General features: G+C 42.1%; 1 protein-coding gene across 1 annotated transcript in view; it reads right to left on the bottom strand.

The window, feature by feature from the left end:
• The window catches only part of LOC130361838 (probable cation-transporting ATPase 13A4), a 135,533-nt gene that overhangs the window by 68,633 nt on the left and 49,976 nt on the right, over nucleotides 1-16,924 (bottom strand). Inside the window, exon 13 of the mRNA XM_056565397.1 lies at nucleotides 9,367-9,428. Coding sequence (XP_056421372.1) covers nucleotides 9,367-9,428 — 62 coding nt within the window. The remainder of the gene's footprint in view (nucleotides 1-9,366; nucleotides 9,429-16,924) is intronic.

The following is a 16,924-nucleotide window of genomic DNA, read 5'->3' as shown; positions in this document are numbered from 1 at the left end:
TGAAGCCCTCTGGTGTCTTCCAAAAGTAAAAACTTGTCAATTTTTTAATGCAAACACAAAGTAGACATATTGTATATGTGAATCAATATGTAATTTATTTGGAATATCCATTTTCCTTTCAAGCAGAGACTTTCAAAGTTAGAAAAATGCTAAATTTTCAAAATTTTCATGAAATTTTTAGATTTTTTACCAAGAAAGGATACAAATATCAGTGAAATTTTACCGATACCATAAAGTAGAATATGTCACGAAAAAACAATCTCGGAACCAGAATGATAAGTAAAAGCATTCCAGAGATATTAATGTTTAAAGTGACAGTGGTCAGATTTTCAAAAAATGCCCAGGTCATGAAGGTGAAAATGGGCTGGGTCATGAAGGGGTTAAAGCCCCCAAAGAAAACTACACTCCGCTCTTAGTAAATAAGGGCCATTATTGCTTTCATTTATTTAAGCCTTAAAGGGGTACTCTGCCTATATAGGGAATAAGATGTCTGATAGTCTGGGTCCCGCCGTGGAGGACCCCCACGATCTCGGCTGCAGCACCCCAGACATCTGCTGCTCAGATCTGTGCTGGATGACTGGGGAAGCAGGGCGGTGGCTCATGACGTCACGGTCATGCCCTGCTCGTGATGTTACAGCCATGCTCCCTCAATGCAAGTCTATGGGAGGGACTCCCCTAGACTTGCATTGAGGGGACAAGGCCGTAATGTTATGAGCAGGGCGTTGCCATGACGTCACGAATCTCCGGCACAGCACCCGACCCTCTAAATGAACGCCTTTGGATAGGAGATAAGGTGTCTAGGGGTGGATTACCCCTTAACTACTGTAAACTCTCCCCTCTCCAATCCATCCAAAATGTCACAGCTGGACTCATCAGGCTGTCCAGCCATTACACTGATGCCTCCCCACTGTGTCAGTCACTACACTGGTTACCTATTTTGTCCATAATAGAGTGCAAAATCCTCTCACCCACAAAGCTCTCCACAGTGCTGCAACTCCCAACATTTCCTCCCCTATCTCTGTCTAGAATTCTACAAATAATCTAAAGCTAACATCTTCTATAATCTCAACCTCTCACTTCTATCTCAAAGACTTTGCTCGTGCTGCACCAGTTCTCTGGAATTCGATACCCCAAACCTTCAGAGTTATAACCAACATCTACAGTTTTATATGTTCCTTTAAAATATATATTTTCGTGCAGGTATATAGCATGTCTTAATAAAGCTCCCCTACTATCACTTTGCTCCCTTTTGAGACCTCTGGGTCTTGGAGACCATATTCGGCAGTCCCCTTCTACATTTTGGAAATTCAGAGATTAGTTGATTGGTTCACGTACCTTCATGTAACCTACCATAGTTATAAAACATGGCTGGACCATCGTATCAATAAAGCCCTTTCTGCCTTTTTTCTTAAAGGGTACTCCCTTGGAAAACATTTTTTTTTAAATCAACTGGTGCCAGAAAGTTAAACAGATTTGTAAATTAAATACATATATAAGCACGTACGTGCACTCGTGCATAGTCAAGTGTGAAGATTCGGTGACTGGGTGACTGATCTCGGCATCTGCGCTGGCGTGTGGTGCTCGGAGGCATGCCAGCGCCGATGCAGAGATTCAGCACCCCGTCACCGAATCTTCACACCTGACTGTCTCTGCTTTGCGGTGAGTGCACGTACGTGCTTCTTTATGTATTTGCATTGGATACTTCATACTGTTGTATGTGCACCCCGCAGGAGACTATGACATAAGTCGTGGAGGACCGTACTATTGGTATAAGGTGATATTCTTAAGAGTCCTCTCCCCCTCTCTGTTGCAGATTTGTAAATTACTTCTGTGGTGTCCCGGTACCGTATCCTATCCGGTACCTTTTATTGTGGGTCCCCATAGCCAGAGTCCCTAGGACGTTGGGGTCCCAATTGTCTAGTTCACCCCTAGTCACCTCTCATCCAGTTGGTAATTGTCCAGTAACCACTTAGGATTTGGATGTATAAGATTGTATAAATGTAAATAAATAGTTAACTACCTGCCCATAGCGTAGCAGGACCTGTGGGTCACGTGGTCAGGTGAACTCTATGGTATTTCTGCTTGAGGACCTTTGAAGGTCCCTGTGATGTAGTAAATCCCATCACACTGTGTAACAGTGAGTGACAGATGTTCGGACCAATCAGATTAGCCCAGCCCCCTGCCCATATAAGGGAGCGGCAGCCATGTTCTCTCTTGTTCCTGTGCAAGCAAGCAAGAAGCATCTGCGCTGCTGAGATCAGTGAGTCTAGGTCTGATCCTTGCGGCGACGGCCGATAACTTCTAATTTCTGAGTGTATCAATCTCCACGCACTCTGCAGGATCACCGGACCTTATCTATCCCCTAAATCCGGACGGATCTGCAATAACTACTCTAAATTCAGAGACTTTTAATATCATTCAAGGTCCGCAACAATTGTCAGTCATTGAGATATATAGAGACCGTTTGCCTGAGACTGTCATTGTTCATTGGATGTACTGCAAGCACTTAAGTAAAGTTTGTTCACTTCAAGTACCTTGTGGACCTTCAGTCATTTTATTACATGCACCTATCGTTTCTGGGAAGGGTGGCGATAGGCCAGAGAATTACCTCAGCATACTAGCCCTCAGCCTGGCGTCACGAACTATAGGGTTAACATTAACCCCTTATCTACTACAACATCCCAGTAATGTCATATTGTTTTCCTGTCTAACCATTTTTGTTTTACAGCAACCAAGTTCAAGAATAGTGCCTAGCAGGACTGTGCTAAGTTGTTCCAGTTCAAAGTTCAGCAACGTAACCACTAAGCTTGTGCCTGACTATTAATTTCACTAAGGACTGTACCCGGCTGAGTTGTGGTTAAAGCCGTGTTTACCTTTCCCTTCCTATGAACTCTTTGTGTAGGTGGACTGCTGATCCTTACACGTCAATTTGTATATTTGCCTTGGACTCTTAATGTAGGTGGACTGCTGATCCTTACACGTCTGCTTTATGTATATACCAGCAGCTTCATAAGAACTCTTATGCTAAATGTTGCACTTATCGGGTGAATGTACCTGAAACATGTTGGAGTGTTGATAAATGTATAGTAAATATGTATATGGTTCTGTGCACAGGAAGGTGTTCTCATGTCTGTGTACATAAAATATAGGTAAGGTTTGTACATAGAAAAAATTGTCTAATGTCTATGTACATAAAAAGTAAGTTAGAGCTGTACACAGAAAATATCGATGTACTGCACGTGTACACTCAACACTAAAAATATATATAATTCTTGTACATACAAATGTATAAAATGCTAAAGGTGTTTAGTAGGTAGCTCAACAGGGGACACCTCGGCTCCTCCGAGGGTAGTATTATTGCTTTTGCCTATCGCTAGCACCTGTCTCAACAAAAATAGTAGGGAGGATTCCCCTTAAAATAGTACTTGCACACATAGTACCCTAGATTACTAACTTAAATGTACTAACTCAAGTTTCTCTAGTACATACACCAAAATAAATATCTCACTTAAGAAAACACTTAGGAATTGTAGCATATTGATACCCAATTCCTGCCACTGTTAGGTACACTTCTTCTTCTCCTTCGTTGCGTGTGTGAGATGCTCTGCCTGGCCAGTAGGTGCTCTTGCTAATACAGAATTAAACACGTAATTCTAAGAATAACCTAGTTAGGTTGTTTTTTAAAGTGCTCTAGGGATAAGTAGTGTGTAGCCGATAGACCCTAGCAGCCACCCTTACTGTGACCTAGCTTCCGGCTAGCCAGTATAACCTTATGTGTACTTACTGGTAACTTTTTGTTGGCAAAGAAATAAAATGTGTGAGATAATAAAAGTGTCTAAGTCAGCTTGAAACTTAAAGGTAAATAGAGCTGTACTAATGTCTAGATAGTCTCATGTATAGAGAGTTATTCTTATGTTCAGTTTAGCCTCATAGAATGTGTAGAGAGCTGATAGGATGTCTTAGGAGCTAGCAACTACATGTCAGATAGCTGCCTAATTGTCTAGTAAGCTTTAGAATGTATAATAAGTTTAATAAAGTTGTCTAGGAAGCTAGAAACTAAAGGATAGATAGCTTCTTCAAATGTCTAGATAGCATTCTTGTCTAGATAGCACCAATGCCTTGATAGATTCTAATTGTCTAGTCCAGATACTAGTAAGAGTATCAAAAGAATGTAAATGTGTTCAATGTTTACTTAGGATGTATAGTGAATTTATAGACCGTCCTTGTCCTAGTCCCTCTGTCTTAGGGGACAGACGTCGAGGTCGACTTATCTTAAGTAAGGGGGTTTGTGGTGTCCCGGTACCGTATCCTATCCAGTACCTTTTATTGTGGGTCCCCATAGCCAGAGTCCCTAGGACGTCGGGTTCCCAATTGTCTAGTTCACCCCTAGTCACCTCTCATCCAGTTGGTTATTGTCCCGTAACCACTTAGGATTTGGATGTATAAGATTGTATAAATGTAAATAAATAGTTAATTACCTGCCCATAGCTTAGCAGGACCTGCGGGTCACGTGGTATTTCTGCTTGAGGACCTTTGGAGGTCCCTGTGACGTAGCAAATCCCATCACACTGTGTAACAGTGAGTGACAGATGTTCGGACTAATCAGATTATCCACGCCCCCAACCCATATAAGGGAGCGGCGGCCATGTTCTCACTCTCTAGTTCCTGTGCAAGCAAGCAAGAAGCATCTGCGCTGCTGAGATCAGTGAGTCTAGGCCTGAACCTTGCAGCGACGGCCGATAACTTATTGATAATCTTTTTGAATTTCCTTTCTGTCTGACCACAGTGCTCTCTGCTGACACATCTGTCTATTTAAGGAACTGTCCAGAGAAGGATAGATTTTCTATGGGGATTTGCCCTTACTCTGGACAATTCCTAAAATGGACAGAGGTGTCAGCAGAGAGCACCGTGGTCAAACAGAAAGGAAATTCAAAAAGAAAAGAACTTCGTCTGGTAAATACAACAGCTGATAAGTACTGGAAGGGTTAACATTTTTAAATAGACGTCATTTACAAATCTGTTTAACTTTCTGGCACCAATTTATTTTCCCAATTTTTTTTTCCAGTGGAGCCCCCCTTTAACTCCATTTCTCACAGTCTGTAAGTTCTTGCAGGCAAGACCCTCACTCCTTCTGCATGAATATTTTGTGTAATATTGTACTGTCTGATGCTTGTCTTAATGATTAGGGCCACGCCTTGTTTTTTCAGGCATATTTTGTTTGTAAAAATGCTTTTGCAATATAGCATATAAATTGAATCTGCATTTTTAACACTGATGTTCTAAAGTCTATGGGAAAGTGGTTGTCTGTGCACAGAATATGTAAAAATGTCACTTAAGCGGCTGCAAAAATGGCGGCCATATTTTTTACATATTGTGTGCAGAGACAACTACTTTCCCAGACTTAGGCTGGGTTCACACTACGTTTTTGCCATACTGTTTTCAATCCGTTTTTCTAAAGAAAACCGTGTGGCAAAAAAACGGATGGAACAGTATGGAAAAAAGTAAACCGTATGCGTTTTTAAACAGTATACTGTTTTTAAAAGTGCATACAGTTTGTCAGTTTTTATTTTAAAAAAAACATACGTTTTAGAAAATTTTGTCCATTTTTAATGGGAGGGGTCTTGGGTGGGGACTTTAGGATTCAAATGCGCATGTGCAAAGTAAAAACGTATACGTTTTTCCCGTATGGAACCGTATACATGTGCGTTTCCCATTGATGTCCATGTTAAAAAAAATGTATGCGGTTGCAGTACCACAATTGACCACAGTTGACCACAATTTTGTCTCCGGTTTAAAAACCGTACTGCAACCGCATACGTTTTTTTTAACATGGACGTCAATGGGAAACGCACATGTATACGGTTCCATACGGGAAAAACATATACGTTTTACTTAGCACATGCGCATTTGAAACCTAAAGTCCCCACCCAAGACCCCTCCCATTAAAAATGGACAAAATTTTCAAAAACGTATGGGTTTTTTAAAATAAAAACTGACGGAACTGTATGCACTTTTAAAATCAGTATACTGTTTAAAAACGCATACGGTTTACTTTTTTCCATACTGTTCCATCCGTTTTTTTTGCCATACGGTTTTCTTTAGAAAAACGGATTGAAAACAGTATGGCAAAAACGTAGTGTGAACCCAGCCTTACATAAAGCACAATATTTAAAAATTAAAATTTTTACATGGCTGCAATAGTAGCAATCACCAACAAGGACAAATATGAATACTGCATTGTCCTTGCAGGTGATTGCACAGAGGTAAATATATAAACAGGGATCACTGACAGAACAAGACATCTGGTCTCAGCAAATAAGGGCTAAAACTAAACTTCTAATGGTAAACTCATGTTAATTAAACGAGCAAGTATTCATTAATATCACATATGAAAAAATGAAAAAGCACCTATTACACGTGTACAATGCCATAACCTCAAATGGTGTGTATATCATGAGGGCACCAGGGCAAAAAACTGTTGAGATGGTTAAACCTATTACATAGATGGTCAAGTACAGTAGAGGGGGACACAGGAGAGGTACAATATTAAAATATTAAAAAAAACTATGAAAATAATAAAGTCCCCTTAAAAAATACTGCATAAATATGCAAAGAGACAATAAAGAAAGGGGTATAGTGCTCTCTAACTCTAGCCCACCCTCACCAACTGTTCCTGCCTTTTGAGAGACCCACCTCCTTAACAGGGTGGCCTCAACCACGGTGCCATTCCCTCGCCTACTATAAAGTGAGGGAGAAAACAACAAACAAGATGTAAGACAGGACAGAAACAATATCAGCAAGATATATACCAGGCATTGAAGCCCTCGTGGCATTACACAAAGCTGGATAGAAAAAGTGACACTTAAAAAACGATATACAAGATGTGGTCAGATGCCCAAATGGAATATAAGTATAGTTGTCATGCAATGTTATTGTTCTGATAACATATGAACTTCTCCAACGCGTTTCCACCATCTGGTACTGTACGGGTTCATCAGGGAACAAACTACAACTTGATAAGGATATAGCTAAACCATTTGAGGATAGCCAATACAGGCAGTAGCAAGTAATGCAGCCTGTCTAGTTAAAATGTCACTCAAGTGCACAACAACGTATCACAACACCGAAAAAACTGATAGAATAGTAACATACCACTGCCCCCATGGATGCTGGAATATGCAGACAAATTGATATTGGTGGTGTATGATAAACACTCAGCAGCAACCACCTATATATACTAACATTCTGCCAAGAACTTTAAAGCCATAAGGTCAGCCTCTCCATTGCCCAGCATTGGGGTGATGTGCTACATCGTGTATCGAGGATGTGTGGTTATGGTGACTACTACAAACTTTGATAAGTATTCCCAGAGTGTGCCATTACACACCTGGTAGTTTATCTGTAATGTCCATTTATTTGTTTTTGTATTTTTCTGTTTAGGTGTGTATTCACACACTAGGATGTTCTGAGCAGGTTGCTATTCTCTCTGGATTGGGAATGGTTAGTGCTCTGAACCAATGAGAACTCGGGTGGGGTTATTCAAACCAGAGTTCTCCTGCTTTCTGTGCTGGTTATTTTTGCACTACACTTCCATGTCTGCTTGAGAATGCACCTTATATTTATCTTGTGATATTATCTGAGTTTTAGCCATGGTTAAATAGTCTTGTTAATTGTATCTTTTAGTCTGTGTTACATCTGTCAGTTTTTAGGATTATGTATGTCCGTTCTGCTTAGTCTGTGTTCACACTGTGTTAGTCTTGCTTGTTACCTGTGCTCTGTAAGTTATAATTCCTGTTATCCTGGTATCCTGGAGTCTATTCAAACTCATCTGGTTCTAGTCTTGTGTTCTATGTTTTCTTTATTTGTTTCCTACTAGGTCAGCATCCTGATTTCCTGATCACACTGTGGAGTGTGCTCGCTGGCTAGTAATCTATTTGTCGTTATTATGCTGTCTACTACTTTTGTGGAGTGGGGTGTCCAGTTTGTTTCTGTTCTGTGTCCCAGTGTGAACAGTGTCCTATTTTCCTGATCAGTTTAGTATTTTTCATTCAGTTCTTCCGTCCATCCCCTGCATCTTCTGGGCTCTGCTGTATAATTGTTCCATACCTTGTCTTGTTCATTTTATCATGTCTGCCGTTTTTCTGGATTCCGGTTTTTGAACTATTTGTTAGTACACTATATTCTGCCCTGTTTGTATAATTATATTATGTCTGGTTTTTGGTAGTTATTCCGTTTCTGTTTCTGGCCTGTGACCGACTATGTATATTATTTGTATTTATGCCATTGCATTTTATCGCAGGGAGGGACAGGCTCCAAGTTGTTAATCCACTTTTTAGGGTGGATGAGCAAGTAGGCAGGGAGAGTGTATATAGGGACAGCTTAGGGCTCACTCTCCCTGTGCCCCCCAGTCAGACAAGACATTATCCTCTTTCTTTTTTAGCAGTATTAATGGCTTTAAAGTTATCGGCAGAATGTTAGTATATATAGGTTTATCATACACCACCAATATTAATTGGTCTGAATATTCCAGCATACTGGTATTCCATGAGGGCAGTGGTATGTTACTATTCTATCAGTTTTTTCTGTGTCGTGATACATTGTTGAACCCGTACAGTAACAGATGGGTGAAACGCGTTAGAACAGTTCATATGTTATAGGAAAAATAACATTGTATGACAACTATACTTATATTCCATTTGGGCATCTGACCACATCTTGTATATAGTTTGTTGAGTGTCACTTTTTTCTATCCAGCTGTGTGTAGTGCCACGAGGGCTCCAGGGTCTGGTATATATCTTGCTGATCTTGTTTCTGTCCTGTCTTATATCCTATTTGTTGTTTTCTCCCTCACTTTACAGTGGGTGAGGGAATGGCACCATGGTTGAGGCCATCCTGTTAAGGAGGTGGGTCCCTCAAAAGGCAGGGACAGTTGGTGAGGATGGGCTAGAGTTAGAGAGCACTATACCCCTTTCATTATAGTCTCTATGCTTAATAATACAGTATTTTAAAGGGACTTTATTATTTTCATTAATATTGTACCTCTCCTGTGTCTCCCTCTACTGTACTTGACCATCTATGCAATACGTTTAGCCATCTAAACAGTTTTTTGCCCTGGTGCCCTTGTGATATACACACAGTTGGAGGTTGTGGTATTGTACACTTTTGATAGGTGCTTTTTCATTTTGTTTTTATATATAGACCAGAGGTCTTGTTCTGTTGATGATCCCTGCAAAAATAGTAGCCATATTGTTTTACATATTGTGTGCAGCGACAGTTACTTTCCCACTGTGTGAACCTAGCCTATTTGTACCCCCTAAATTGTCAAGTACAGAAATATTATTTTTATCATTATATTATTGACTGTACCTTGATCCTTCTGCTGGTATCACACCCATTAAATCAAGCCCATCTTCTGTTAAAGTTCCAGTCTATAATGTGAGTATATATAAATAAATACATATAAATAAATACAATATTATCTATTAATAATATGAAGTAGTTCAGTAGATCAAAATTAATCTTAGAAGTTAGAATTTGTAGAAAAGTATCACAAGGCAACAATGTTTTCCCCTGCGTATTTATCTATTTCTTCTGTGGAGTGACACATCACATTCCTCTATCCCTTCTTCTTCCATCGGCTTGACTGCACTGCATTTCATTTCTGACATCAGTGTAGTACTCACATTGTAACACTCACGTTGCAGTAGACTGGAACACAGATGATAGTGGATCCATTCGACCTGTGTGGTAGATGACTCAGACCAGCAGAGTCTAAGGTGCTGCTGGTTTTCACCAGAGCCTGCCAATGCGGGATGGACTTGCTGCGGCAGGTGGCACCCAGCTCGCTACCCCTGGCACAACTCGACCACACAGGCGGCTAAGGAAATTCGAGGCACAGGTGGGATAAGGCAACTCATGGTCTGGTCAGGACAGGCGGCACAGTAGCGTAGTCAGGAACGTAGCAAATGGTCAGTAGGCAGGCAGCAAAGGAGCGAGGTAATGTCATGGAGCAGGGGTATGATACACGGCAAGGCAATAGATGGGAATGCTTTCTCTAAGGCTCTAGGGCAACAAAGATCCAGCAGGGAAGTGTGGGAGGTGGAGGAATTTATCAATGAGCCACAGGTGTTACGTTACTAATGGGCACACTGTCCCTTTAAATCTTAAAGCTCTGGCACACGCGCACCCTAGGGGACGGGGACACATGCGCTAGAGCAAAGAGGCAGAGTCTGGGGCAGGAGAAGCAACTGGTGAGTGACAGGCTGGGAATCACATGCAGGCGCGTCCCACGATGTGAATCCCAGCCTCGCTGGCAGCAGCAGGTAACAGGACCATGCACTCATGGCCAGTGTGTGCGACCGGAGCACATAACATAACTGTACCCCACTCCCTTTGGTCTCCCCCCTCCTTTTATGATTCAGAAAACTCCTGAGAAGGTCACGGTCCAGTATATTCTCCTCAGGCTCCTAAAATCTTTCCTCAGGACCAGAAAAAATTGTTTACTCCTCATGGTTTTGGTGGCAAGAATCTCTTTAACTTTGTAGATGTCAGAAGAGCCGGAGACAGGTGTGGGGACAAGATCCTTTTGAGAAAACTGGTTTATAACAAGGGGCTTGAGGAGAGAGAGTGGAAGGAATTGGGAATATGTAACATAGCAGGTAGACAGAGTTTGTAGGAGACAGGATTAATTTTTTTGTAGAATCTGGAAGGGACCAAGGTAGCGAGGACCAAGCTTGTAACAGGGTATCTTGAAGCAGATGTACTTGGATGAAAGCTATACCATGTCACATGGAGAGAAGGGCGGAGCACTTATCAGCTTGCACCTTCATGCGTGAAGAAGCCTGGGATAATGACTGTCGGGTCTGTTGCCAGATGGCGGAAGAGTAACGGACAAGCTCATCAACAGCAGGCACACCGGAGGAAACTGGGAGAGGAAGAGGAGAATGGAAATTGAGTCCGTAGACAACAAAAAAAGGGAGACGACCTCATGTACTCGAAATCCTTATGATTATATGAGAATTCAGCCCAGGGGAGAAGGTCGTTTGCCATTCATCTAACATGCAGATAGGAATGATGTTAGACGCTCCACGTAAGTCCAACTTGGAGAAGACCTTGACACCACATAGACAGTCAAAAAGTTCTGAGATAAGAGGTAGTAGGTAAAGGTTCGTGACCATGATTTTGATAAGTCCCCTGTAGTCAATGCATGGACGGAGTGAGCCATCCTTCTTCTCTACAAAGAAGAAACCTGCTCCGGCGTTAGAAGAGGACTTAAGGATAAATCCCTTTTGGAGATTCTCCTGGATATACTTAGCCATAGCTTTGGTCTCAGGAACCGATAGAGGGTATATCCTTCCACGAGGAGGACCACGCTGAAGATCTGTAGGGCAGTTGTAAGAACGATGTGGAGGCAGAGACTCAGCCTGTATATTGCAGAATACATCACAGAAACATTAGGCTGAACTGGCCGGAGGCAAAGATTTTGACAGGATTGTCCCCAGCGAATTATTTCTCCAGTTTTCCAATCCAGTTGCGGAGAATGGCGTTGCAGCCAAGGAAGGCCAAGAAGAATCTCTGAAGTTCAGTTTGGCAGAAAATAGAAGTCAATCTTTTCTTTATGCAATACACCCACTTGTATGACGAGAGATTCTGTACGGAAGTGAACCATACAGTCCAGATTTTGTCCATTAACAGAGGAAATGAACAAGGGCTTGGCAAGCTGAGTAAGGGGAAGATGATACTTGTGGACCAAAGAAGCATCAATAAAGTCACCTGCTGATCCAGAATCAAAAAAATGCTGTAGCGCTGAAGGAAGACTTGGCTGATGTAAAGACTTGTATAGAAATAATAAGCGTGGAGAGGTAGTATTCACACCCAGGTAGTATTCATACCCAGTCCTTGACGAAGTACTCCGGGCTAGAATAATACAAGCACAAATTCTCACTATGTCATCATGACCTCTCCTGTTGCAGAAGATGAGAACGATCCACTTGCATAGCCTCTTCAGCAAGAGGCACAGGAAACTGAAGAGGTGGACATTGAATCACGGGTGCCAGGCAAGGATATCTCCGTGTTCGGGCAGGTTCCCTCTCTAAGCACAGTTTCTCCTGTCTCTCAGAAAAACACACATCAATGCGTGTGGCCAAGTGGATAAGTTCAGTCAAAGAAGATGGAGGATCAAGTGCTGTGAGGGCATCTTTAATCTTGCTTGACAGTCCTTTTTTGAATGTGGCACACAAGGCCTCATCATTCATGCAAGTTCCAAGGCTAGAGTGTGGAATTGAAGCGCATAGTCATTAATGGAACAATTCCCTTGACAGAGGTTCAGCAAAGCCGTCTTAGCAGAAGAGGCACATGTGCGTTCCTCAAAAACATTGCGACATTCTGCCAAGAAAGCCGACAAATTGGAGGATACCGGATCACCATGGTTCCAAAGGGGTGTAGCCCAGGTCAGGGCTTTTCCAGACAGTAGACTAATGACAAAGGCCACCTTTGCACGTTCCATTGGAAACTGTTCAGACATGAGCTCCAAGCGCATGGGGCACTGTGTAACAAAGCCTCTGCATAACTTGGAATCACCATCCTATTTAGAAGATAAAGGCAGTCGTAGCTGGGAGCTAGAAGACTTCAGGAACTGTTTGTGGGAGAGGGCCAGGTTGCGGTACCTTCTGCTGTTGTTGCTGCGAGGTGAATAGCTGTTGCATCATAGCAGACAGTTGGGTAAGTTGTCGCGCCAATTGCTGACATACCACAACAGAGGGAAGATACGCAACTTCAAGCAGGGGTACCTTGGCGGGATCCATGGCTGGATCCTACTGTAACACTCACGTTTCAGTAGACTGGAACACAGATGATAGTGGATCTGCTGGACCTGTGTGCTAGATGACTCGGACTGTACTAGGGAGCGGAGTCTAAGATGCCACTGGTTTTCACCAGAGCCCATCGCAAAGCGGGATGGACTTGCTGCAACAGGCTGCACCCAGGTCGCTACCTCTGGCACAGCTCGACCACACAGGCGGCTGAGGAGATTCAAGGCACAGGTGGGATTAGGCAACTCGTGGTCTGGATAGCAAGAGGTCAGGACAGGTGGCACAGTAGCATAGTCACGTAGCAGAACGTAGCAAATGCGGCAAAGGAGCAAGGTCACGGAGCAAAGGTATGATACTCGGCAAGGCAATACACAGGAATGCTTTCTCTAAGGCTCTAGGGCAACAAAGATCTGGCAGGGAAGTGTGTGCGGTGGAGGAATTTATCAATGAGCCACAGGTGTTACTTTACTAATGGGTGCACTGGCCCTTTAAATCTTAAAGCACCGGTGCGCGCGCACCCTAGGGGACAGGGATACATGCGCCGGAGCAGAGAGGCAAAGGCGGGGGCAGGAGAAGCACCAGGTGAGTGACAGGCTGGGATTCGCATGCGGGAACGTCCCACGATGCAAATCCCCGCCCCACCCGGCAGCAGCAGGTAATGGGACCATGCGCTCACGGCCAGCGTGTGCGGCCGGAGCGCATAACTTAAAACACATATTCCAAAATATTGGTTTTCACTCTTGGTGTTTGTCCCTTGGCTTTTTTTTTCCCACTACATCACGTGACTCTAGGATTTCTGTTGGATAATTTGTGGAAGAAAATGCCAGAAAAAAACCCCCAATGTTAAACTCACCCCCTGTTTTTTTTTCCTCCCACAGATGTATATTGGAGAAAAAAAATGCCAAGATTTCCTAAAAAACGCCATAGACTCAGCATACTGCAACTTTTTATAACTGTCCCTGAGCCAAAAAAAACGCAGAGGAAGAGTGAAAAGTGGGTTTGGTGTTTCAAATTTCCCTATTGATCTGCCCCTAACATCTGCCCTAACATCAGAACCGTAAGGAAACAGTATCATAGTAACATAGTTCATAAGGTTGAAAAAAGACCAGAGTCCATCAAGTTCAACCTGTAACCCTAATGAGTCCTTATTAAGTTGAGAGAAGGCAAAAAAAACTCATACTAGAGGTAAAAATTCCTTCCCGACACCAATATGGCACTCAGAATAAATCCCTGGATATATCTTCTGTCCCTATAAATCTAGTATCCATAACCAGCAATGTCATTACTCTCCAAAAAGGCATCCAGACCCTTTTTGAACTCTTTTACAGAGTTCCCCATGACCACCTCCTGCAGAGAGTTCCATAGTCTCACTGCTCATTCAGTAAAGAATCCCAGTCTGTGCTGGTGTAGAAACCTTCTTTCCTCTAGACGTAGAGGATGCCCCGTTGTTATATATACAGTCCTGGGTATAAATTGATCATGGGAGAGATCTCTGTACGGCCCCCTGATATATTTATACATAGTTATTAGGTCGCCCCTAAGCCTTCTTTTTTTCTAAACTAAATAACCCTAATTCTGATAATCTTTCTGGGTACTGTAGTCCTCCCATTCCCTGTATTAACCTGGTTGCCCGTCTTTGAACCCTCTCCAGCTCCACTATATCTTTCTTATACACTGGTGCCCAGTACTGCACACAGTATTCTATGTGTGGTCTGACTAGTTATTTGTACAGCGGTAGAATTATTTTCTTGTCGTGGGCATCTATGCCCCTATTGATGCACCCCATGATTTTATTTACCTTTGTAGCAGCTGCCCGACACTGGTCACTACAGCTAAATTTACTGTTAACTAAGACTTCTAAGTCCTTTTCCATGTCAGTCATCCCAAGTGTTCTCCCATTTAATACATAATCCCAGCCCGGATTTTTCCTCCCCATGTGCATTGCCTTACATTTATCAGTGTTGAACCTCATCTGCCACTTCCCAGCCCAAACCTCCAACCTATCCATTTGCAACAGTGCACTGTCCTCTATAGTGTTTACCACTTTACAGAGTTTAGTATCATCTGAAAAGATTGCTACTTTACTCTTCAACCCCTCTACAAGGTCATTAATAAATATATTAAATAGAACAGGACCCAAGACTGACCCCTTGTGGTATCCCAGTAGTAACAGTCACCCAATTAGAATAAATACCATTAATAACCACCCTCTGTTTCCTATCACTGAGCCAGTTACTTACCCACTTGCACACATTTTCCCCAGCCCAATTCTTCTCATTTTATGCATCTCATTTATGACATCCAGCGATTCCCCCTGGTCCAGTCTGGAGCTCACCTCCTCATAAAAACTGATCAGGTTAGTTTGACAGGCCCGATCCCTCATAAAACCATGCTGATATGGAGTCATACATTTATTTTTATTAAGATACTCCAAAATAGCATCTCTTAGAAAACCCTCAAACAAATTACATACAACGGAGGTTAAACTAACCGGTCTATAATTCCCGGTCTGTAACGTTTTTGTTTTTTCCTCCTCGTCTTCAAAAAATCATAACTATTTTTATATTTTCATCCACAGACTAATATGAGGGATTGTTTTTTGCGCGACCAGTTGTCGTTGTAATGCAATCACTCACTTTACCATAAAATGTGTGGTGCAACCAAAAAAATACTATTTATGTGGGGAAATTAAAAAGAAAACTCCAATTTTGCTAATTTTGGAAGGTTTCGTTTTCACGCTGTACAATTTACGGTAAAAATGACACATGTTCTTTATTCTTGGGTCAATGCGATTAAAATGATACCCATGATAACATACTTTTCTATTACTGTTGCGCTTAAAAAAAATCACAAACTTTCTAACCAAATTAGTACGTTTAAAATCCCCCTATTTTGAAGACATATAACTGTTTAATTTTTCCGTATAAGCGGCTGTATGAGGGCTCAGTTTTTTGCGCCGTGATCTGTACTTTTTATTGTTACCATATTTGCTTATATAAAACTTTTAATACATTTTCTAATAAATTTTTAGCAGAATAAAATGTTATAAAAAAAGCTGCAATTTTGGACTTTTTTTTTTATATATGTTAACGCTCTTCACCGTACGGGATCATTAACATTATATTTTAATAGTTTGGATATTTAGGCATGCGGCGATACCAAATATGTATATCTTTTTTTTTTTTTTTACACTTTTTTGGGGATGTAATAGGGAAAATGGGACAATTTGTGTTTTTATTGGGGGAGGGGGTTTTTCACATTTTTTTTAACTTTTTAAAAACGTTTTTACTTTTATTTTTACACTTTAATTGGAGGATTATTTCTAGCAATCTTTTGATTGCTAATACTGTTCAGTGCTATGCATAGGACATAGCACTGATCAGTGTTATCGGTCATCTTCTGCTCTGGTCTGCTCGATCTCAGACCAGAGCAGAAGACCAGTGGAAGGCAGCGGAGGCGGGTGAGAGGACCTGCATCTACCATTCTGGATGATCGGATCGCCGCGGCAGCGCTGCGGGCTATCCAATCATCCATTTTAGTGACCGCAGATCTGTATTGATCACGGCATCTGAGGGGTTAATGGTGGACATCCGAGCGATCGCGAATGTCGGCCATTACCGGTGGGTCCCTGGCTGATATCAGCAGCCGGGACCTGCCGCACATGACCCGAGCATCGCTCCGATGCGCGCGGTTATGTGTAGGATGTAAATGTATGTCCTGGTGCGTTAAGTACCGCCTCACCAGGATGTACATTTACGTCCTGCATCGTTAAGGGGTTACATATTGGCACCAAATTTGCTATGCACCAGTATTGGGGAACAGTCCCTGTTACTAAAGAGTCCCTGAATATTAAAAATAGGGGTCTGTCGATTACATTATTTAATTCCTTTAGAACATGGGGGTGAATGCCATCTGGACCTGGTGATTTGTCTATTTTGATTTTTTGTAGGCGGCACTGTACTTCTTCCTTGGTTAGACAGGTGACCTGTACTGGGGAGTTTACCTTATCATGCTGTATTTCACCTGGCATTTCATTTTCCTCGGTGAATACAGTGGAGAAGAATTTGTTTAATATATTTGCTTTTTCCTGATCCCTGTTTATAATTTCTTCCTTA

The sequence above is a fragment of the Hyla sarda genome, chromosome 3 (assembly GCF_029499605.1).
Source record: "Hyla sarda isolate aHylSar1 chromosome 3, aHylSar1.hap1, whole genome shotgun sequence".
NCBI lineage: Eukaryota > Metazoa > Chordata > Amphibia > Anura > Hylidae > Hyla > Hyla sarda.
This window is presented reverse-complemented; position numbering and strand designations above follow the sequence as displayed.